The sequence below is a fragment of the Polyodon spathula genome, chromosome 1 (genome assembly GCF_017654505.1).
Source record: "Polyodon spathula isolate WHYD16114869_AA chromosome 1, ASM1765450v1, whole genome shotgun sequence".
Lineage (NCBI taxonomy): Eukaryota > Metazoa > Chordata > Actinopteri > Acipenseriformes > Polyodontidae > Polyodon > Polyodon spathula.
The window spans coordinates 65,388,254-65,414,034 of NC_054534.1; the positions used below are offsets into that span (position 1 = coordinate 65,388,254).

General features: G+C 37.9%; 1 protein-coding gene across 1 annotated transcript in view; it reads right to left on the reverse strand.

Annotated features, from left to right (window-relative positions):
- The window catches only part of LOC121320999 (RING finger protein 150-like), a 49,887-nt gene that overhangs the window by 15,606 nt on the left and 8,500 nt on the right, over positions 1-25,781 (reverse strand). Inside the window, exons 2-4 of the mRNA XM_041259888.1 lie at positions 8,781-9,031; positions 7,131-7,202; positions 6,871-6,953 (exon numbers count right to left, since the gene is read on the reverse strand). Coding sequence (XP_041115822.1) covers positions 6,871-6,953; positions 7,131-7,202; positions 8,781-9,031 — 406 coding nt within the window. The remainder of the gene's footprint in view (positions 1-6,870; positions 6,954-7,130; positions 7,203-8,780; positions 9,032-25,781) is intronic.

The window sequence follows — 25,781 nt, forward strand, 5'->3', positions numbered from 1 at the left end:
ACTGGACTCAGGTCAGGGGAAAAAGCTGGCCTGCTGGAAAAATCGACACTTTGGCTTGCAGGAAAGGAAAAAATGTAGCCTCAAGGACTTCGTCAATGTATTGCTGAGCAGTAAGGTTGCCAAAGGCATTCTTGAGTTAAAGGAGATTCCTCCCCACTTCATCACACTTCCACCACCCGACCGGTTGGCTTGAACAATGCAATAGTCTGCATAATGCTCACCAGGACGTCTCCACACACGTTGTCCTCCGTCAGGTCTGTCAAGGGCAAAATGGTATTCATTGGTGAATTAAACACTCCACCACTCTCTCTGCCGCCACCTCAGATGTTCTCTGTCCCACAGAAGATGGTGATTTCATCTCTCAGCTGTCAATGTGTTACCCATGAACGGCCTCCGAGCATTCAAATCATTTTCATGCAGGCGGCGAGCTACAGTCATTCTGCTGATGCGACGGTTATTTCTTCCTGGAATTTCTTGTGCTGTAGCCACTACAGTCTGAAAACAATTACACAGATGGATCAGTCGGATGTGACGGTCCTGGGTGGGTGTGATGACCCTCTGCCTTCCAGGACGTGGCCTGTCCCTCAGAGCCGGTTTCCTGTTTTCTCTGGACTAGCAACCAGGCGATCTTCATTACTCAAGTGGGCATGGTCCTATCTTTCGCTGATCTTGTGCTAATTAAAATCATGTCTTTTCGAATGGCTATTTATACAGATTCTTAATCATTTTGGCAATTTTAACTAAACTCAAATACCAAACCCTGAGCACCTAGCATTTTTATGAAAAATCACATGACTTGAGCTCAGTATTTTGTTATCCCAAGGAACAGTACTACTCAAACAATCAACAAACTTACCTGATCATTATTTAAAATGTAAATAACATTATATATGTGCCCAATGAGCTATTAAAAGTAAAACTTAGACTGTTACACTGTGCATCATTGTGTTTAAGTAATATGCATTATACAAAGCAAAAGATAGAATTGTGCATGTGACATTTAATGCGTGATTTACACATTGTCAAACAGCTTATGTTAACGAGGGAAAAAAAAGAAAATAAAAACACTTGACAGTGTGTGATAGCCACCTGACAAACCTTCAAAGGTTTAGAACTACTTTGAATTGCTGGCTAGCAACCTTGGAACAGAGCTCTAGACTTGATTCATTGAAAATGTTATCATTCTAATTGGGCTGTAACAAGTCACTTCTGTGATATTTTATTAAATCTAATGAAAACCTAGCTGTCGAAGTGGCATCTTTTTTGGGTTGCCCTCTCCCCAAAGTTTAAATTCATGTCTGGACTTTGTCTCACAGTGCTGTCAACCTTTTTTTTTGATAATGTATCAGTTTTTTGACTACACACCACACCATTTGTTGATGAGCACTACACCTTTTTGTGATTAATTATAGTACAATGAACACTATTATCAATTTAAAAGTACAGTGCATTTTATTGAACTTTTAAAAAGGTATACATTGCAAATGAACTGCACTTGAAATCTGCACGTCCCAACTTTTGTGCACATTTATCAGCTTTGTATCTTACAGTAATCTCAGATTGTGACAGAAATATGAGTTCTGGTGATAAATCTTCCTCCCGACCTGTGAAGGCGCTAAAGAACGAGAGGAGAAGTATCTGGAAAGGCTGGCCGGACAGTTTGTTTCCGGGACAGAGAAGTGGGTCAGCCTGGAAGGAAGCGAGACTCTATTGTAAGACCGTATTGATTTGAAAGGTAAACGAGAGGCAGCTGCAAGTAATAAGGCAGATGCAACAGTTTACCTTGCTATCATGCGGGATTACATATAGGGGCCAGGTAACGCTGATCTTTTCCTTCATTTGGGTTAAATGCTTGGAGAGAGAAGGACTGAGAGAGGATCTCTCAGAGTGGATTGTGTTCGTGTTTTGTATTGTTGTGTCTGTCTGTGTAACTGTCTGTTTTTGTGTTCACCATTAGACAGTTAAGCACACCTCCGAAGCTGTCGCCAGGGTCAGTACGAACCGGAGCACCACTACACTCCAAACAAACCTATGTCTGCACCAAGCACCTGCACGTCTGCACGCACCCAGGACTAGTGACCGCGTCTTGTGTTTTTGTTCGGGACTGTGCCCAGTTTTTGTTATCCCCGCGCTTTACACATTGTTCTGTATAGCTGGGGATTTATAACACTATGTAACACAATTTTTGTTCCTGGGTAGAAAGTGTTATTTCCTAATTGCTTATGCCTCAAAAGTATAGAAAATGGCTATTATTCCCCACAAACTTTGCTTTTGTGACCAGGACAGGTAAATTTCAAAATATCACTATTTCCAATGAGAAAACGGGCAAATTTGTGTCTTTTCGTTCACATATAGTCAGAAAAAAACAACATATGAATCCAAATTAACATGTATTTATACTAAAGTAATACAAAAATGACTACAAAAGATTTAGAAGTGAGTAGTTTTTTGAGATTAACGATTATACTGTAAATTTAGTGATATTTTGAAATTTACCTGTCCTGGTCACAAAAGCAAAGTTTGTGGGGAATAATAGCCATTTCTTTTGAGGCATAAGCAATTAGGAAATAACACTTACTACCCAGGAACAAAAAAAAAAAAAAAAATTTGTTACACAGTGTTATTTAACGGTCACCAGACCCGGATTAACAATTAAAGCACCTTGCTCACTGAAATACCGTTGTCTGCCTGTCACTCCTGCATTGCATCACCGCTACACCTGTTCCCCTTACCAGCCACTTCGCCACACGTGGTGTCAGAGTGGGATCATGGATTGCAACACACTGGCAGAGCTGCAGCAGGCGCTGGAGAGCAGACACGACGCAGAAGAGAGAAGGAGGGAGGAGCTCTACACGGCGCTCATTAAACGGGTGGAGCTGGCCATGGCGGCAGTAACAACCCCTACCGGAACATCACCAGTGTCGCCCCCGAAGGCTCGGGCAATGAAAATGACGGCGGAGGTTGACCCGGAGGCATTCTTGGTAGTGTTTGAGCGACTGGCCACCTGTTCCCCTTACCAGCCAGTTTGCCACACAGATACAGGCACATTCTAATCACGGTCATTTTTAAACCACAAAAGCAAGGTGTCCTCAACAGTACTGAGCAAATCAGAAATGCTGATTACTTGCAGCCACAGTTTACATAGGCCTGTATTAATGTATCCTGGTTTTTCCGAATGATTGACAAAGTGTTTGCAGGAATGCTGAAATCTGCAGCAACAGCTTTCTTTTTCTGTACAGTGGTGTTTTCAACACTTCCACTTTTGTCGCTAAGGATAATTCACGTCTTTCGTGTTGGTCACTTATTTCAATACTTCATGGAAATTATGGCAACTCAAATTGTGTCTATAGCATGATTCGCATGGGACTAAAAAGCAGGTGTCCTCAGTTAGTCAAAAGCAGAGGATGTCTAGTAACCTCCCAGATGTGGATTAGGTCAGAAAATGAAATATGATGTGGGCAGGGAAAGTGCTTTTGTGCAAACAATAAATAAGTGTAAATAACTAATTTCATTGTACCTTCTTTCCCAAAGGCTAGAATGGCTCCAAAATAATTTGCACAAACAGGAAATTTGCGGTCAGTGAATTATAGGGAATCATTCACAATATGTAACTGCTAAATTTGGCCTGGACCATGCAGCAGATTTATAGTATCAGGAAATTTGTTAAAATGAATGTGAATGACAATTGACTACAAAATAAAATAAAACAATGTTTACTGGTACAGGTTCCATTTATTTACAGCAAGTGGTGTTAGGTGAATTTGTATTCATCTTAATGTCCTACTATGTCAGCTAAACATTGGATCTGGTGGTAGTTTCTCTTTGTACATTACCTATTGGTCTAACAAAACAATGTCACATGATACATGTCAGTGATCATATTAGTTATTGATCCAATTAGATAACTGGTTGCTTTACAGATGGAAGCCTTTCTGTGCGTCTCGGAGCTTTTGTGAAGCAATACAAACTGTTCCGTGCAATGGAATGTAAGGGAAATGTCATATCAAACGTATGTAAAGTAGAAAGAGTGGCTGTAAGAACATAACAGGTTATTAGGATTCAGCACATAGGTCTGGAGGCACCTGGCCTAGTCTATCTATGACAACAAGAAAGATAAGGAGTGTAGCCTTTTATTCCTTGCATTTTAAAATTATCTGCAATTGTGAAACTGCAAAATTGTAATAAAGGAGGTAAAAAGGAGTGAGCCCAGCTCGGTAACCATAGCTACACTGATAAGTGAGGTCCACAGGCTTGACCAAGATTGACTCAATAGAATTACCAGGTGCTGAAACTAATTCAATATAGTTATTGTGAGCAAATGAGAGATATTGTAAGTTTGGAAAACTTCCAAGGGCAACCAAAAGGCTCTTTGTTTTAGAGCGAGTTTGTACAGTCAATCAGAGATAAGGGAGCGTGCTACCAACATCTAGCAACCAAAGTCAGAAAAAGGGAGCTTGCATATAACATCTCTGACCAACAGTTACAAACATGAACGAATATGGGAGCTTGCTTTTCATAACTGGGCTGCAACACTGCTAAGCTCTGAATAACATCTAGAAAACACCCAATAATCAATAAACTTGAAGACGATTGTTTAGAAGGACATTAAAATACAAATAATTTCACTGCCTGGGACCGTCGTTACAAAAGAGGACAAATGATTTAAAGACTCAATTAATGGACTGAATTGACCTACCAGAAGTGGTCAATTTACAAACAAAGACTGAAAGGGGACAACGCTCTACAAGACATCACGCATGAAACTCTGCGAAACAAACTCAGTATTCCCAATTAAACAAAAGAATAGAAACTATACTTGGGGAATTTAATAAATGTATATTTGCAGAACAGTTGATAGCATAATGTAAAAAGGGTGTGCGTTACAGTTTAGTTTTAATCTTCTATCAAAGTGAATTACAGCTAACAGTTAGAATTGCAGGGCGATCTATGAACTTGAATAAGGGGTGTTCAATCTTGTTTTCCTTAAAGAACAGATGGATAGGTGTTAAAATGTTTTTGAGCCACGATTCTAATTAAAAGGATACATATTCAACAGCTGATTGCTAAAGAATTAAGAAGGATTTCGTAATATCCCATGTGACAGGGTAAGATCTGTGCTGGCTATCTATATGCATGTTCCTGTAGGGGATAGGTCGGGAACCCTGTAAGATCTGCCTGTCGATCATGGCGATGACACGGAGAGGTTGGGTGAGGGTGTCTTCTCTTCCCCTCTCTGAGTGTTCAGGAGGTGGGGCTTGGGGGGTGCTTGACCTATAAAAACTGTGCTTTGTTATTCCTCCGCCCCGCCCATCTAGGAAGAACAACTGTGACATCCCTGGTCGTGAGGTACTGAAGAAACAAAGAGGGACAGGCAAACAAGGCTGAGGAAGACAGCCGAAATGAAACGAAAAGAACTGTAATTACGGACCCGAGTTGGGACGTGTGTAGTGAGCGGGAAACCCTGGACAACCCCACAGAGCATAGTAGGGGAATAGCAAAGCGCAGTCTGAAAACCCGAGCTGTGCGGGTAGGAGGGTGGGGGAACGTTGCAAGAGCAGCAACTTTTATTTCTAGTTTTGTTATTGTGTATTATTTTACTTTTTACATTGGCCCTTTTGTTTGAAGTATTACTTGACACACCGTTGTGTGCAAGCTGTATTCTGCTCCTCCTTTACTATCGATGGTATTGGAAAAAAACAGCAGCATAGTGCCATTTTTGGCGAAAATAATAAAGTGCACCCCCGTGGGGTGTTTACAACTACACTTTGTCTTGTGTCCAGTGAATTTCCACACATCCCATTAATTAGAATTCACTTAATTTATATTAATTTATTTGCTTACTCAAACAATTATCCTGCTTCCATATTCATAGTATTATATTTACTGACTTATATAATTAGTTCTTACGGAACAGATAAACTATAGACAATAAATGTACTGCTTTCACTTGTAATAAACATTTAAACTGAGATTTTACTGAGCCAGTATTGCTTACTGAGACTAATGTGCAGATTTTTTATATTTTGATATTAACTGTCTTTCCAGCTTTTGTATTGCTTTTTATTTACAAACTTTCGATAAAAGTTATACGATAGATCAGTGCAGCATGGTTTACTGTGCATCGGTTTCCTAGTGATCTTGAGCTTGTTTGGGAGAAATTTGTAATTAAGAGTGCTAACGGAATTAAACCATTACACACATTAATTATCTTCACCGGGTATCTAAACAGCCATTCTCCCCCACATGGCAGTGAAAGGGTTAATTTTCACTGAACTCCACCAGTAATGGAACTTGATTGAAAGAATCAAACAAAACACTTTTCTATTACAACTAAACCGAACAAATCAATCAAACATAAATGGAAAGAACAGACCCAATTACTGTAATTTTAGATGTAGGTACTTTCAAAGCATATTTTAAGGCAGTTAATTCCACGGCATGCTGAAAGTATCCAAATCAAGCAAAGGAACTGGATGCTGATTATTTAGAATAGCTATACTTGAGTAGCATATCCCAGCAAAAAAACAAAACAAAACAAAAAAAACAGGCATTACAGAGCAGGAATGTGGCCAATTCAAATGGAGGCCCTGGAAGCTACTGCAGGATAATAGGTTTATATTTTATTGAAAGGAATATTGGTTATACAAATCTACTAAATAACCTGACTTTAAAACAAGGGACTCAAGTATTATAGCAATATATTTTAAAGCCTTTTTTTTTTTTTAAATTAACACTTTTTTGTTGATTTTGTTACTTTATTTATTAGGACTAACTGCTCATCCCATCATTTACATATAATACCAGCCCAAAAAACACTTCAATGAAAAGGTGTCATAACTGGAAACAGTATCTTAAGCAGTCATTTCTTACCGACATGGTAAAATTCGGACAACATCATTTGGTTTGTACCCTTCAATGCAAACTGCACAGTTATCATAATCTGGTTCTGTTTCCTGAAGAAAAACAAAACAAAAATGGTCTAGCGTTACTTTCACAAAGCAAGTCAAACATTTTCAACACTTACTTTTACTGAGCTATTCGCTTTAACGGCAAGGTCACATCTACTTGTAGTGTGCCAATAAACACAGCGGAAAAATATAGAAGTACTTCTCAGAGAAGAGGTATTTTACCTTGTCCCCCTTCCTAATGGTTCGGACTTGAAGTTTACTGATGGCTTTCTTTGCTGCATCTCCAAGTCGCCTCTGAAAATACATAAATTCCACACTTTTGAACTCCCTGAACACGAAAATACTATAATACTAGCATTTAGATAAGGACTGCATTAAAATCAGTTACACTGGACAAGAAACAAAAATACTGTCCTAAATTCCAGCAGTAGAGAAGTTAAATTACTGAATTAAAGGTTATGCCAGTGTAACAGCAGGGCTCTTTTGGCCTGTGACCTCCTGCACTGCATCCCAGTGTTCTAACTTCTGAACCAACTCATTACACAGCACATCAATGTCATAATTATTTATGGTTTTTGGAGAGCCAACATCAAATGTTTTGCATGATATGAGAAAAGCATTAAAAGGTTGCTGCTATGCAACAAGAATGAGAAGAAAAGAAAATGTCTCCTTGAGGGAAGCATCTTTAATACAAGTTTGTTGTCTTGCCAGAAAATGCACTTTTGTTCTAAACTATTGTACTGCTTCCCACAAAAAAAAAAATAAACCTAGAATATTCCAAACAGTAAAAAAGTGACAAAAACACTATTAACTATTGCATGTAATAACTAGTGTTTTGGGCACTACCGCAGAACATATTGTATTAGGTAGTAATACTGTATGTAGTATTTGTTAAATGGGTTACATTTTAACTTTAGACCTTAGCGGAAAATACACTTTTGTATAAAACCAGTGCACTGTAAGTGAGGATAGACTACATATTGCTCAAGGGGCAATCAGGGATGTTCTGTTATTTTTGGTGAACAGCTTTGACCTCAGCTAAACCAGAGAGCTCAAGCTCACAAGAACCTGACATCACACACTGTGAGATCAAGCAGAGCATCACTCGCTGCCACAACCCAGAAGGTCAAACAGGCTCCAGCTTTACAAACACCTAAGAAGCCGATATCTGGCCAGGCAGCATTAAGCCTGGTTCATACTAATGTTGCAGATCAATGCAATAAGTCAGGCTCTTACAGCTTCACAATTTTCTGTACAAAAGGAAGTATCGTGTCGAGGCCCTTTTAGCTGTTTTTTATACATTAAATACAATTTAAATGCATTAAATCTACCATGCAGTTGTCTCTCCAGTCCTTTTCTAGTTTTTTTTCCCTGAATACACACCAATGCTGCTTCTAGTCTTTGGTCATCACTATATTCTTTAAGTGAGGGGTTATATAAATGTAGATGTTTTACAAACTTCTTCTATTAAAAGTTCCTCAAAGTATTGGTCCACGATGGTTAACAGTTGCATGAGATGCACGTCGCAAGAGTGTAGATGAAGTAACTTGGAACTGTGGCACAAGGTCAGAGACCCTCGATTATATCGGTCCGAAGTATGAACCAGCCTTTACTCTCTCCTCCTCTCATTCCCCTCCCCCAAGACAAATGTTGAGATTGTACAGTGTCTACGAATGTCTTTACTTTCTAAATATTGTGATGCTTCTGTACAAGAATCATTTTTAGTGCATAACATTTGATTACATACTGTATAAAAAAGGTGGCAGTTTAATTGCATTTGTAATTGAGTTTTAATAAACGCTGTTATTTCTTGGTATGTTACGGTACTTTGGCACATTTTAAATACTACAGACTATAAAATGCAATTCTTACCTGGTTCCTGTCTCGTGCATTTGCATATCTAAACCTCTGGATGTAGTAGAAGACAAGCCAGGCCAGAGAGATGATCATGAGCACAATGAATGAGATGGACACAAAAACCACAGAGGTTCGGCTGACATATTTCTGGAGATTCCGAGTCCCGATGGTGATGTACATCATTACAGTCACATTCTTCTCAAGCAGGGCCATTATCTCCCTTCCTTTGAGTTCAGGAATCATGATCACCACAATGTCTCCTGTGCCTATGGAGAAGCAAAAAACAAAATCTGCTTCATTTCACTACAATTCACTGCCCTAAGCAGCAAGTGTCTGGTGAGCAGACTCTTCTCACTTAAATGCCCGCAGTTCAGTTTCAATCAGTGTTTTTGAACAAACAGTGCAATTAAATTGCTTACTTGTTGAGAGTAAATTGTACAACCTGGGTATGCTGTTGAATCAGAGAGCAACATTGACAGTAGGCACACCTCTCCTCCCTTACCTATCAAGCAGCAACAAACCTTAATTGTACATTGAAAAAGAGAAAAAGGGCATATACTGTAAAACAACCCTACTACTGATGATTCCCATTAAAAAAATAAAAAATAAACTACAGTACTGAAAACAGTATTACTATCTATATATGGAAGTGGCATAACCAGTATTGTTCATTAGCCCTGAACCTGGTTTGCTCAGAGGGAAATGATACCAAAGTAAAAGAGAAAAGAAAATGTGCTAAATTACACAATTTATACATGTTTTGTATTGTGAATGTTTTGGTAAAACGGCAGCTTTATAAACACCTTGACAGAATGTTTCACAGCTTAAATCTGGCAAAAGAAGGCACCAGGAGATGGGCAACAACTTTGTGATCAATGATGAAGGCACAAGGTAATTGTACTGTAAACACACATACTGTTCCAAGGTTTTTTAAATACAATACAAGATAACAAAAGGATAACTTCCAGACCTGTGCGCTTGTTTCTCGAGGTGTTGCCACTGAGCTCTAACTTTAAAAGGTCACAATCTTGTGAGCAGAAAATGACCAGTCTTGCCAAAACACATAAAAAAGTGATGTATTTCTTTATTACAGTGCACTTCAACTTAACAGGACAAAGTGCACTTTGCTTGCTACTGTAGTCTCCCTTTGCTTTCCAAGAATGACTGATCTAAAACAGCAAACGCTTCAGGGTAGTTCTGTTCAAATTGATAAGCATTGCTGCTCCTACACCTTCTGGACAGAGAGCCAGTCATCTCCCACCCCTGTGGTCAAAGTCAAAGCTGTCCAGGGATTAACCATGCAATCCAAAGACTGATACTGTAGCTAATTTGTCCTATACAATATTTGGATGGCCTTCCCTGTTACTCGTAATCGTGCTGCTACAGTATGAACACATATATTCAACAACCTTAACATTATAATTGAATAAAAATTTGTTTTTAAAAATGTGTAACCCCCCCCACCCCCCGTCAAATTTTAATAAGCATTTAGAAATGCTATTAGTGAACAGCTGGCAGAAAGCCTTGGTAAAGTGTCTGTACTCAAAAAAATAAAAAATGAATAGTACTTATTCGCTCTAACTAGGCTTCAGCTGGACTAATCAGACAAGTGTCTGTAAGGCCATATTCTGATTCTATATTTAAACACAGCTGGCAGACATTAATCCTGATCCCCTGGCAACCGCCGAGCAGGGTCCTCCAAGCCATCCCTCCAACCACACCCCTGACAACTCATTCGGCACAGACAACATGAGAAATAGAGCCAGTAGAGCAGACTGCCAATGTAGTAAATCATTCCCATGACTTCATGTGTGTACAGCAGTAATAAAGGTTTGACAGACAGGACGCCTGTTACAAGAAGGACACATTACAGAATTGTGTTATTTAAAGACAAACTGTCTTACAAGTTATTTATTTTATCTAGCTTGATCATTAGTTTATTTATTTATTTATTGTATTAAGAACAATTTGGGGCTATATGCAGACTACAGGCACCGCAGCAATGTATACAACTGTAGGATCACAGTTAAAAGCAGAGATAGACATTTCGTTAGGCCTGCGATGTAATACGAATAGTGCTTCAGTAACAAGCTCTTGACCTTACTCAAACTACAAATCCTGTTAAAGTAATCCCTTTAAAACCCCTATGAAAAGCAGTGGTTATTTAAGTCAGATTTTCCTAAGAACATACTGCGCAGCAGAGAAGAATGTTGTCAGTGGGCCTGCCAGCACAGTAGTGTGGTGTCCCAGTATTACGAAGCTTTGTTGTGCTTACACTGTACGTTCTCTCTCTCTTTAAAAGGGCCTGGCAAGCACATGAATTTGCGAAGATGAATTTGATGCATTTTCTGGACACAGAACATTCTGGCATGCGAGGTCTCAGCAAAATGTTGATATTTTTCTTGTTTCTCTTGTTCAGTAGCCTATTCTAATAATTCAGTTTCTCCTTAGTTTTGTACTTGTACAGTACGCCCTCATTATTACCTCAAGATTTCAATCCTGTTATCAAATTAAAAAATGTAAGTAAATAACGAAATAAATTACAACAATAATAATGAAATGACTGATATGAATGACAGAATAATGCAAAATGTGAGACACCACCATATAGCCCACAATCTGACAACTTAAGAATGTTAATACCAAGCTTCATCACAATTTAATAAACAGTCTTGCAAATGTGGGCAAAAATATAAGTGTGACATACTGTACAGCATAGCTGGACAAATGTATTTATGTATGGCCAGCTCCTCTATATCCCTGTCGCCAGGATACTAAATAAAAACACACAAGCGATAATGACCAGAAACAGAACAACAAATAATGTTGGACCTGGTAAGACGGCATTGATTTGCATTACCGGGCTCACATGAAACAAAGTGTACTGTGTGTATCATGACAGGTCAGAGGATGCACATATTGGAGAATGGAAGTGATATAAACACCTAACTTCTGATACACACAGTAATTGGGTTAATTATTAGAAGCTGTGTCTTTTTTATCCACTTGCCTGAAGGCAACATTTTCTTTTGTTACAACCACTGTAAAATAATAATAATAATAATAATAATAATAATAATAATAATAATAATAATAATAATAATGTGTCACATTTCTCACTGACCACTAAGACATTTAAATTTAGGGGCTTGCATGTATTGCAGTGGTTTCTTTTTTAGTTTCCGAACTGTTATTGTGCTTTTGTCTTTCAGAGGAAAGAAATCATGCCACTAATGATTTGGAGTACAGTAAATCTAGACACGTAATTTCTATTGTTTGTTATATGTATTTCATGTCTGGCTTTCCATTTAAGTCGTTGTAGGTCTTTCAGTTATTCCTGTGCTGTATGTTTCATGAAGCCTGGGGAGAAAAGGAGGTTAAGACCTGGAAAATGTAGCTTTTTTTGGGGGGACTCACTAAGTTGTGTATGACTGTGCTGCTGAATGAAGTGCTAGATTGTAAAGTACAGAGGAGGGGAGAAAGCAGGCGAGTGTTACTGTTTTGAAACGTGAGATACAGTAACTCCGCACCAACGTCATTTTGCCTGAGCAGAAAAGGAGGTTAAGACCTGGAAAATGTAGCTTTTTTGGGGGGACTCACTAAGTTGTGTATGACTGTGCTGCTGAATGAAGTGCTAGGTTGTAAAGTACAGAGGGGAGAAAGCAGGCGAGTGCTACTGTTTTGAAACGTGAGATACAGTAACTTCGCACCAATGTCATTTTGCCTGAGCAGAAAAGGAGGTTAAGACCTGGAAAATGTAGCTTTTCTGGGGGCTAATTACCGTTCTGCAACATGGATTTCACAGCCTGACCCCCCTGGGTTTGAGATGATTACTTGGAAAGAAGATTATACTGTTAACCTGCACTTTTCCATTCAAACAAAACACAGACTTAAAAAAACACATTAAAAAAAATCAACATACAAAAGAAAAAAGAAAAAAAGAAAAAAAAAAGCGCCAGGCGATACAATGTGACCAAACAAAAGAAGAAGAAAAAAGCCTGCATTTTGATAAGGTAATTTGTTGAAAATGATTACATTCATTAAGTTTTCATGTCTGTCAAACTGTAGACATTAAGTTTGACATAAACTGTAGACAGACTTACAGTAAGTGCAGTGACAGCTGGCCTTTCCTCGAGGGGAAAAAACAGGCCTAAATAGAAAATTGCTCTTAGCCAGCAATGACTCACTTCAATTGTGTCTATTTAGGACCATACTAAGTCAGGCTTGCTACAATACCAGCCAATTAAAATAAATTAACCTGAAGTACCAAAGCATATACATATATGTATGATGTACCTATGGTGTACAGCAGTATACAGCACTTAATTTCAGTTGTGTGTAGGTATTGGCCTTTTTAAATACACGTAAGCATTGATGCAGATTTAGTCAGTCAAAAACAAACTTGCCGTTGACCACATTAGTTTTTCAGGGTCCGACTGGAAGTGCTGTAAATTGTAATAATGTTGGTGCTGCGCCTTGTGCTTGCATCAAAATGTGTCCCAGAAAAACCTCCCCTCTCAAATACTCACACATAAAGAGAATATTGTTTTAGAACAGTGCTCGTAGACACTTGGCACAAACATGCAGTCGCAGGTGTGGGTGTGTACATCCAGCTGTATCTAACATACAAAGTACTAACTACATCCGGGGCCCGCTTATTATACAAGCATGAACCACTGACCAACAGAGATTAAACTCTTTGAATCACTTAAAAAGCTGAAATTCAGCCAAATTGTGAAGCCAGATCAAGACTGTTTTATAATCTACCTATTGGTTTGCTACAGATGGCCACACTGCAATAGCTAAGTGATTTTAAAGTCTCTCACGTGTATGCTAATAAAGGCTATCTAAGGAAACATAAAATGCCTTCATCATAGCAACTATGCCATGCTAAAAGTGTGAAAAGACTGTTAGTGCTTCATGTTTTCAGATTTGTTTGTTAGCAGGATGACAACGGGATTGATGAATTTCTTTTAAAAAAGGCCTAAATATATACATGTAGATGTATTTTGCATCTCCTCAGCCTTATACTGTAGGGAATCATCAGGATTTTCACACATCAGAAAATAATACCCATATCTTATCTTTTTTTTTCCCCAGCAATAACAATTTAGGAAAGTCTGAATGCAACGAGGTGTAGTATACTGGTAATAAAGTGGCTTGTGTATTGGGCTCCATTAAATCATTGCACAGTTTAGCGCACTGCCAGTGCTATAAAAAAAATAAAAAATAAAATGGCATGCAGAAGTAGCATTATCTCTTAGGAAAATTATTTGTAGATAAAATAAAAAGGATGTGAGATTAGACTGTTATCGCATTCACTCCCAGGACATAAGCTCATTAGCCTTTAACGTCATGGTCTTTAATAAATAGTGACAGTAAATCTATAAAACATTACACAGTCGAGACAACAAACTGAACATTATTTTTCGTGGGCTTACATTACATCAACGGAAACTGACCGATAATGCAGAGCCGACATGATCATTGAATGATATGGAAAATTCATACCGTAGAGTGCCTTTAGCTTTCTGTACATCAAAGCAAACTAACAAATGAGTGCTGCTATATTGTGTAAACTGAAGACATTTAGTGTAAATAAAATGTGATATGGACCATATGGAGGGAGGGGATGGGTAACAGCACTGAAGTTTACATAAAATTGATTTTAAAACCTTTACAACACAGACCAACGCAAAGCTTAAACTAATCTGAGGGAAATTACTTGTGATAACAGATTTATAGTATTGATACTAGAATTAATTGTTCTAGTACAATCTTAGTCGTTGAATCCCTGACATTCTAGGAGCACCAACAGGGCAGTGTGTAAGAATGGGTTCGCATGTCTACATTACATTCAATCAATGTTATTTTTCACATATCTGTTAAAGTAATTACATTGGAAACCACAGGGTTCAAGTAGTGTCTAAAAACCTTTTGTGCTTCAAGAAAAGCATAAAGGAAATTCTTCTTTATATGTCAGCCGTAAGGCAAATATACAGGGGGTGTCAGAGAGGGTCCCTCTCCCACTATGATCTCCATTTCTTACCTCAATCCTGTCTCAGTCCTGTCCTCCCATTAGTCCAGGATGAACGCGGCTTGCGTAGCTCAGGCAGCAGGGTTCTGCCTCCACCCCCGGGCTCTGCCTTAAAGCCTGGCTCCAGAGCTGCACCCCGCGGATTCGTCAGTCCCGGGTGGGCAGAGCAAGAGCTTCTCTTTGGCTATCTTATCTGTCAATCATATTCACCTATATAAGCACGATTCTAATTCTGGTCTATGACTTACGTTTGCTTTCTTCCTCCTCCTCCTCTTCTATACTGCAAGTAATGCACAGGGCTCCCTCTGGGGGTCAGTGAGCTCACTCCCCCTGCCCCAGGTTCGGCAGCGCCGCCCATATGCCTACACGGCAGAGGTTCTCTCAGGAGCCAGAGGGGACCCCCGGCCACACACTGTACTTTCGCAGTTTATGCGCTTTTTGCCCCTTAGTGGGCCCTCTATCCTAATTGTTCTCCTCTAGCCAACTATATATCTTAGCTCTGGCCTCTACACTGTCTCCTATTCACAGGTTCCTTCGGGGCATGTGACCCGGCTCAACCTCAACCACCATGTCGCCACCTGGTGCCGGCCCTGTCTAAATCATTCTTATTCACGGTCCGCGACCTTTCTGTCCCTATGGGTAGCTGCGTCTCCCCAGGCCAGTAGAAAGTGGTCCTCTGAGCAGTAAAGGGACTCTCCATGTGTTATATGTTCTTCGGCTCCAATCACACTGGAACCTCTTGCTTTCATGGGTATCTTGCTCCCAGACCGCCAAGGAAGCTCCTCACGGTTCTCCAAGTAGTGAGTAATGTCTGTTCTGTCTACTAATCTCAGCCCTTAAAGACGCCCTTAAAGGAACACTTAAATCCGATGAGACAAAAACAAACCACCCCTGCCACCCCCGCTGTTATTTTTTAATGTATTGTCGCATTTCAACCTTCAGCCCTCAAACAAACATGAACATAAATGTATAAAAAAAAAAAAAAAAAAAAACACACATTCACGTTGTAAGCCCACTTTTAATGAGCTAAAATGGTGATAGATGTATTGTAAATCCAGGTACCTGATTTTCATTTTTTTCATAGGCATTGTTTACATGCTGTGCATAATTACAGGCCTTACCAGTATGCTTTATGTAGATCAACATTCAAATATATTACATTCGTCCATGTTATTAGCAGGTCTTGCAAATCTGGAGAGCACTCTGTAGGCATTGACTACATCACAGAAAGACACAGAGCTGCTGTCCCCGCATAAATAGAGAAACACTTCTAAGGGGTTCGTGTATGTTGGAATTTGCCTTTGTTAAGATGCTTTCATTGGAGCTCTTCAGTTCTAGCTGCCTACCATACAGTAGTGATGTTGTATGTAAGATAGGCTAAATCAGCCAACATGTCTAAGAGACAGTAAGAGTCAGTGCCATCAGTGATTCTGGCTCAAGTTATCTTTTGTTTTCCTGGCAATACACGGCTGTGCACTAGATGTTGTTGGTGTATACGAATATAAAAAACACTTTGGCTGGCCTAACCTACATTGGATACGTATGTGTCAGCAAACTAGATCTGGAGAAGAGCTCCTGAACTCACTGTGAAACCACGTTAACCCAGAATTGTCAAAAACGAAGCACAGAAATTGCAGTAAGAACCACTGAATGACTGCAGACTTCATACAAGGGTAAGTGTCTGTGCCCTCTATCAGTCATGACCCCTTTATTTTTTCTTGGAGCGCAACCTTGAGCGAGACAACGCTGATGTTGGCCAATGCGCGCTCTCTCTCTCTCTCTCTCTCTCAGGAGTCAGGAGTTACAAATAAGTCCTTGCAGTACATGTGTATGTACTGCTAACGAGGACATTTCTAGTTTTACTTTACTTACGTTTTCAAATGTTGTGTCCAGTCATTGTAGATTTAACCAAAATGTAAAAATAAAATAAATCTAAACTTAATGGAAGCAATGAAAGATGTGCCAATTCCCTACAGAGAGAGTGCAATTAACCACACATTAGGAAACTGCAAGTGAGAGAATGGGAGTTTCTGGAGAACGCTGCCTTGTGAGGCTAACGGCTGACAATTTGAATTGGTTTCTGCTTTATTAAATACTGCATATCTGATATCCAACATGGCAGAAAGAAGAATCAGAAGTTTGAAACATTATTATTATTTTAACCAAAGTACAACATGTTTAAAATCTCAACCGCTAGACTGAAGAACATAGCCATACTTGACAGGTGTTGATGGACTGTCCCCCTGATCCTCTAACATTTACTGTATTCTGTATTTAAAAAAGAAAAAAGCTACATATTGTCAAAGAAATAAAGGAAAAAAGAGGAATTAGCAGACACTGTATGTTAAAACACATAGAGAACCACACATTTTTAAGATTGAATCTTTCTAATAAATTATAAAATTGCACACATTTTCAACACAGATAATGTTTTTTTAACCGACAATTCAATTACTTCCAAGTTGTGTCTTTTGTTGGATGACAGCCCATAGAGTACTCTGCAGAACAAACAGCAGCAGTAGCTCAACAACTGAATATCAACAGCCTGTTGAGCTATGCATTATCCAAATGGCTTAGTATACTACAGTAGCTCATCATAGACGTCTATATACTGGCAAGTCACAAAGATCCCCAGCTGAATTTTAACTCTGTAAAACAATACCTAATCGTCATGTCCCTCTCAGAACTCTCTTTATGCCCTTGCTTGTGCTTGGGCTACAGTACAGTTGACTGGATAGGTAACTCACAAGTCTGTATTTATACTAGGGATGTGCTTTTAGTACATTTTCATGAACATTTAAATGCTATACGTTTAAAACATATCTACATGCACACACACTCTTTATATTACATTGTGATGTATACTGACAGCCCTGGTTAGTATTTTCTAAGCAAAGAAACCCTAAATAAGCAAACAACATTTTAACATCGCAAAGACTTAACTACAAAGTAAAAAAAAAAAAAAAAAAAAAAACATGTATATAGTGTCGATCTTATAGCACCTGTCCTGCATGCAATACTAAAAAAAATCAATAGAATCTAAAAAAAAAAACATATTATATATATATATATATATATATATATATATATATATATATATATAATATATCATATTTGGTCTTTTTAAAAGCATTTTTATTATTATTTTTATTTTAGTAAATTATTTATTTGTATTTGTACTGCACTATTGAGATAATAATAATAATAACAATAATAATAATGTCATCTTTATTTTTATATAGTACCTTTCATAGTGGACCACCATCACAAAGCGCTTTACAGAGGTAGGCTGTGAACTGTGCATTATATGAATACATTAAAAAAATATGCATTTGGTGAAATTTGTCACGTGACCAATTATACGTCTAGCATATTACTCAACAGTTGACCACCACTTGGGAATTTTAAACGTTTAAGCGTTTAAAATTCCCACCCCTTTACAGTATATGTATGTGTTTAAAACAGTGCAATACTGCTGAGCTGTACTATTTCATATTCACCATAATATGGAAGCTTTGACTATTCTTTTCTACTCAAATAAATCACGACTGTATCTAGTTGACCATTGACACCGACTAGTCAACCCACTAACAACATGTTTCAATAACCTATTGTAGGCAACATGACAGGCCAGTAAAATATTAAAGCAGTCTTTCAACTTAATCTAGCATCTGTCATGGGAAAGCTTGGGTACAAAAACATGCATAGACACATACCCTCTCACATACTCCTGCAGGGTAAACAGCAATATAGGCGGATACATTGTTGTCTGTGTACTATAGTACAGTACATGGATTTTTACAGGTACCATAGGACTCCATTTTCACTGGGACAATTCAGGCTTTTTAACTGGTAAGTGTAGTCCTGCTTCTATCCAAGACAAGTAAAACACACAAGAATGCATTGCGATGTGAGGTGAAAAACTTGAACTGTCCCAGTAAACATGGAGTCACCTGGCAACCCTATTTATAGCACAATGACAAATTATGTTTTTTAAATATAAAATAGTGCGGCGCGTATATCTGATAGGATTGCAGCCCCATGCACAATCCAATATTCTCCAATTTGTAACCCTCTGGATCTGATTACGCCCCCAGCTTATTATCAAACTGTTGAAAGAAGGTCTAATTAGGCTCTACAGATCAGGTTTTGAAGAAGCAAATGAACGTCATACATTGCAGGAACAGGAATGCACTGGCACGGATCACTTTTCTTCTGAGAGTGCTCTAGTCCTGTGAAGGGTTCTTCTGTTATGCAGGTGACACCTGTCCTCTCCCAGGAGGCCATCCATCATTACTGGGTGCCCCGGGTACTTGAAGATTGGGCTTGATGATTTTCAAGATGCTTTTTTTTTAAGACCAGTCACTTGTCCAAGATTCAAGGAGGGAGAGCAATTGTCATGCTCATCGCCGCAACTTTTCTGTGTTTAACATGATAGACAGAAGCTGCCATGCTTACATTTTTTTTTGTAATTGTGTAACCCTCCTGCAGTAAACTGTACAGCAACGCTTAAATGATGAGCATGTCCAGAACAGTAGGCAATAAATCACTTGCTTAATGAAAGGCACACAGGTTGACTTCAGTCAAGTGCACACAGTGTCTTAGAGACATTTGTAAGCCAGTCTGGTGAGGAAAATATATAAAGAGAAATACAGCCAATCTTTACACAAAACAAGGCTAGGTACAGTAGATTAGTAAGGGACTGGAATATCATTAGAGTCAGCATGCAATGTAAAAACAAAATCACATATAAATGATACAGACTTGTCCATTAGTCAATATTAGTTTATGGATTTCCCCCCTTCCCATTTTTTTTTTGGCAGTATAACTAAGCAGGGGACTTCACAAGTAAAGACAATTCAATCAAAATTATGAAACTAAAACAACAGTATGAGTATACTCTATGTCTAAATTAGCATATTATGAGTACCGTGTATTTATTTACTACACTACACCACAGCCAGTTGCTATAGGCTCTGCTAAAATGTCATAACTATTCAGAGCCTGACAGTTGTTGTTACTAAATGTACAAGAAGCAGGGAACCTACTGTGAGCTGCAGTACTGTACCATACATACTCAGCTATTAAGACCACTGTACTTTTCATTTTCAGGGCTACTATAGTTTAATACCAAGAATTCATATTTTCCACAGCAGAAACTCTGTATTGTTCGTATTGTTGCAATGGGCCTTGGTACAGTATGTATTATAAAACTGCATTATAGTGAGTCAATGCATTACATAACAAGAACATTTTGTAGATGTGGAGGAAGAGAGTAGGAGCGTCATTCAAAATTATTAGACTCTTTAACATTGATTTTCATGTTGCATTGTTTCTCCTGTGTGATCGTACTGCACCACTATAATACAGTAAAACTCATTTCTAATCTAAATACTGATTGTGCAAACTTCCTTGCTTCCAAAAGTGATAGTTTTAGCATTGAGGTTCACATTGTTTGGTTTCCAATTCTGCCTTGCTGTTTATTTAAACATCCTTGCAACACCAGCATAGCATTCGAAAAAACACACAGCAGACTCAATGCACCAGGTTGACAGTATTACTGAAAGGGTACCTGTAGTGGTAGTGCAGATATCATTATTTCAATAGAAAACATGTGGCTGAAAACTATTGACACAATTTAAATTTATTTGCAATATAAAAGCATTAAAACAACATTAAGCTTCTATGCATTGGGTCTCTCATATGGTTGATTTCAAAATTTCACAACACTGCTAGTTTATAGCTGCAGCTACCAAAATTATTTGCAACAGCATTTATCAAATTATTATGGATGAAAAAAAGTCAAATGGTGTGAGAGAGTGAGAACAGAGAAAACAGCATGGAGCCTACATCCATATGAGAAAACAGTGAAAAACTGAAGCGTAGCAATTTCCAAACTGGAAAACGATAATAAAATGCAGAATACTTCCCTTTTTTTATAATTCAAACAAGTGTTCTGCTTTTGCACGCTTTTGTAAATGGCTACAACTGATAATAAAGTACATCCTGTGATACTAGTATCTCTGGCTTCCGGGTGATATTGACCTTCGGTCTCATCATTCATCTTGCCCACTGTGATGTAGTCAGCACTCACATATCCCACCTTACAAAATTTTGAGTGACGGTTAAACGGGTGTGATGCATATCTGATTATTTTATCTGATTTGACGTGTATGTAGGTGAGCACGTTGTAACCTGCCCTCACCCAAACAACCCCCTGCCCTGCACACACACACACTTCGAAAGAAAAAATAGGACCTGGGTTTGAGGAACTGTACAGGGAGATGTATATTGTAGCGCATATTTTTCTTTTGTTTGGCACTGTTGCCGTTTTATTTTTTTTCTTATGTCTGCCATAAAACAAGAGATGGATCATGATGATGATGGTAGATCATTCAAGGAAGACTGGACTCAGCAGAGTCAAGGCAGGATATTTACAGCAATCTGTCAGGTGTTTTATTAACTGTTATCCTGTTATTTTCACTTTTCAACCACAGGGGTATTTCATTGAAATTTTCTTAGCACATGATTTGGGGGAATAACATGGCTGTAAAAAACAAACACTTGTCGGTTTTTTCAGGGAACAAAAAATATATAATGTCAGAAAATATATAGCTGAAAGGACTGTGTTTTAAAACAAGTAGGCTTCCATTTAGATGTACTGTAATTGGTTCTGTTGGTACAGCACTATATTTTGAACAGAAGTAGTATTTTAATTCAGAACAATATGATTCTGAAAATATCACTTGCCAAAATGGACAACACGTGGACAGTAATACAGTACATACTTTTAAATGTAGTACATATTGTACTTTCATGTAAAATTTCCCATTAACAGTAAAATTATAAATCAAAATGTTACCCATGCACAGAACTGCACGAAAAATAAAAGGCAATGCAATTTAGCAAAAGATAAAAAAAAAAAAAAAAAAAAAACATAGTATCCAAGCCGGTATTCAAAATTGCAAAATACAGTGCTCGATAAGGCCCTAATGTCACAGTTCACTTGCAAATGGCAATACCCAAAACCAACTAAAGTAAAGAACAGATTTAAAAAAAAAATGCATCACAGAATCTAAAACTGTTTAATTACTAACACTTACATTACCGTAGCTTGTCTCATTCGCTTTGTTTTTGGAGGAAGCGCTGTGTAACTGCACAATAACAAAAGACAAACGAAAAGACAAAAAAAAAAAAAAAAAAAAACGCGGGCTGTTACGGTTAAACAAGTCCATTGTAACACTGAAGAGACAAGCTTTGTATCAGAAAACTGGTGACAGAGTCGGAAATCGCATGTGATGGGCAAGTGTATTAATTTGTTACATATATATACAAGGGCGGTAAAACACGACTGACATGTACCTGGGTAACTGATATCCGAGTGCTGACTGTAGTTTATTCCTTATTGTTAATAAATATAATTGAGTTGTATGTAATGACCTACCTTTTGAGGATTTCGCCGTGCTAAACGATGATGCCGGCCTTTGCTATGTGACATTTCTTCTAGTTCTGGACATATATTGTTGGCATCGAATGGGGTTTTAGCCTTGTCTTGCATTCATACCCCAGATGCTCTGCCTGCATGCTCCTTTCGTAGCAGGTTCAAAGTGGTCCTCACACATGAAAGAATGTCGACCGAACGGAAAGGTTTTCAGTGTATGGCCCCGTTCTCAAATTGTGTAGTCATTGTTTTTGCTACGATCGCCCGTTCTGAATTAAAAGGCTTTGGCACACAAAATAACTTTTCCGTCTTGTTTTTACACTGATTATTCTAGCACCTGAAAGCTTTGCACTCCATCATGTCGCACACAGTGGGTTTTCACTGATGTATCCCATAAATCCATGCAAGCAACTTTTGGCCTATCAGGGAAATCAACGACTTGACGTCACGTCGCTGCCTGAAAGGCTCCAATATGTCACTTCCCTCAAGTGTTGCAGAAAGTGATCTAAGAAATTGAAAACATCGCTAAACGCACGACTTGTTGACCAAATTGGTGTAGCAAGAAGCACTGATTGGATATGCACAAAGAGAGCTTTGTTGTTTTTGGGTAGAGGTACCCTTTAACTCAAACTGCATCACAATGTAATTATCAGCAGCAAAGAGCACATGGCTATTGTAGGTAAGACCAATATGCTACAGATGACGGACGCTTGTCTGTTTTGATCAATTCTCACTTTTCTTAACATAATACGTGAATAGTTGTGTTGATCCACATACTGCAATATGTATAAATAACCATTTTTAATAGTACTAGCTAAATAAGTATACAAAATATAGTAGGCTTTCAAGACCACAAAGGTCTCTTCTTTATATAGACAGATTGACAGACAGGTAGACAGATAGAGAAGCTAGTGTATTTGTATACATATTTTAGTTGATTTTATTATTTTTGTATTGTATGTCACATTATTGACCAAGTCTCCCTTGAAAAAAAGAGATTTTAATCTTAATGGGACTTTACTGGTTAAAAAAGGTAAATAAATAAATAAATACATAAATAAATAAGAACCTAATAATTTACAAGAGTTTTATGAATCTCAAGCTGTATAAATGAAAAACAAAATTCAATACAGAGATGACAAAAACTACAAAACAAATTGTAGTTATATAACATACAGGTATAACCACTACTACTACCAAAATAAAACATAACAAGTTCAATTAATAAGCTTTAAGTTGCTGTGCCAGTGTTTGGCACGAAACCACAAGGTTACAGTTTAAAATAAAAGAACACTACATTACAGAAACTGTGTACACACGCTGTCAAATAAAACATGTTTACCCCATTATTTTTTAATAAAAGACTGAAGCATCTAAGCAACGAATTATTGTATATGTCTACAGATACAAAGCAGGTAATTACAATCATGTTACTGTAGCTAAAATATTTCTGTGGCGTCACCCTTTGATCTTTTGATTAATTAATTCTACAACTAAAAGTGGCTTTGAAGAGAAGGGGAGATGGGGGCAGATATATTGTTGATTAACAAATCCACAGTCAGTGCTACGAATACACAGAAAACTGTAGATTTGTTACCAAAAACACAGTAAGTCAGAACAATTTTACAGAAAAGTGAATAACATTTTATTACGCAACAATCATTTCAACAATTAGTTGACTGCAAACGTAAGGTCTTGCGATTTCAATTTAGCATTTCATATTGTTCGTTAATAACAAGTTAATACAATTAACATTACAATGTAAAAAGAAAATCATAAGTACAGATTATGCCAAAGATTCTTTAATTACAGTATAACTTTGAATACATCTTTGGTTGATACAGCATGCAAGACACAAAGGATGGGTTTAAACAGGACGATATCCATTAGCTTACTTTTCTGCGTTGTTCCTTTTCCAGTGGGAACACTGCTTCTTTTAACAAGCAATACAAAAACAAAAATAAACCCATTGCTCATGTTTATGAGTTCTAACTAAGCTTAACAGGATCCCTAACTTTCGTGAGATGCTACTCCGGTTTACTGATTTTAAAATACACAAGTCACACATTTTGTTTTAACATACACCTCATTCAGGGTCTGTGACAGGGTACCCCCGTCCCATTGTGTGTGCGTCGCAGATATATTATATATATATATATATTATATTATATATATATATATATATATATACATGGTGAAATTTTTTTAAAAAACACTGTTTTGTTGTTGTTTTACAGCCTGGATGGGGTTAAAATGCCCCATTCAATTAAATTCATGAAAATGCGTGGTTAGCAGCAAGTGATTGACAAACTGGCTGTTGACCACGCATATGAGAAAACCCTGTGCCGAACGTGGTAATTGATAGACAGTTAATCCCTCGGCCACAGTATAAAAATGAGCTTTCGCTCACTCAGGGTTGGGTGTTCAGAGGTGGAAAAATAAACAAACCAGCACGATAGTTGTTGTTTTGGTTCACTGTTTTGTTTTGCCTGTTTGTTTTGGCCATCTTGCCATTTGTTTTTTGTGTAAGTGTTTGTTTTGTGATCAACCTTTTTATTCTTAATTATTTATATAAACCAGTGCATCAACGCTTCATACCTCGCAGTACTGTGTGTGTGTATCCATTCACTTCTTGGTCTGGTGTCCCCCACAAGCCTATCTGTGATAGGGTCTTACACAGTTCCTTACCTTTCCACAGTATTGACTTTGAAACCTGTCCTTTTATACCAGCCTGGTTTGTTAAATTACAAAGGTGTATTAGTTTAACTGACTGCCAGTCAATCGGAGTTCTTGGATAGCTGTCCCAAAATGTACTATATTGTCTTCAAGATTCAATAGAGTATAAAAGGGGTTGTGGGAGTAACATATCCACTGTCAAGGAAACAGCTCTCTGCAAATCCTCATGGCCTGATAAAACCCTGTACAGTATATGTGATTGTGGCAGGGCTCAGGCCCTGCAAACGTAAAGAGTGCTTTGTTTTAGTTTTTTCCCCCATGAACAGTTGCAAGGGGGCCCTATCCTACTGCTGTACGGAATGGTAGCATTGCAGTAAAGGATAGCGTTGGGAGTAGCATAGGCAGGAGACAGGAGGTTGCAGTTCAAAAGCATTTTTTCTGTACACATTTATTAATAGCACAAAAACCTAAATATTCCAAAATAACAAAGCACCCAAGTTTACGCTAGCTTGGAGCAGGGACCGAGAGCACAACCTGCTGCTTCCAGTCCTTTCCCTAAACATTAATTCAGTACTGGAGACAAGTCTAATTGATTATGAATTATTCCCTGGGTTGCTTTTATTTATGGTAAAAACAAATTTTAAAAAAGACATTTCACAGGTCTAAAAATAGATATTTCACGATTAAACACAGTATTTATTAAATCAGGAAAAATAGTGTTATCCATTCAAAATTGGTAATTTTTCACTAGTTATTTTACAACATTCCTAAATATTTAAATGGTTTACCCAAACAGTAAATTAAAAAATATTTAATTTTTATGTCAACCTCTTAAAACCATTGTATTTCACCATAAGTGCAT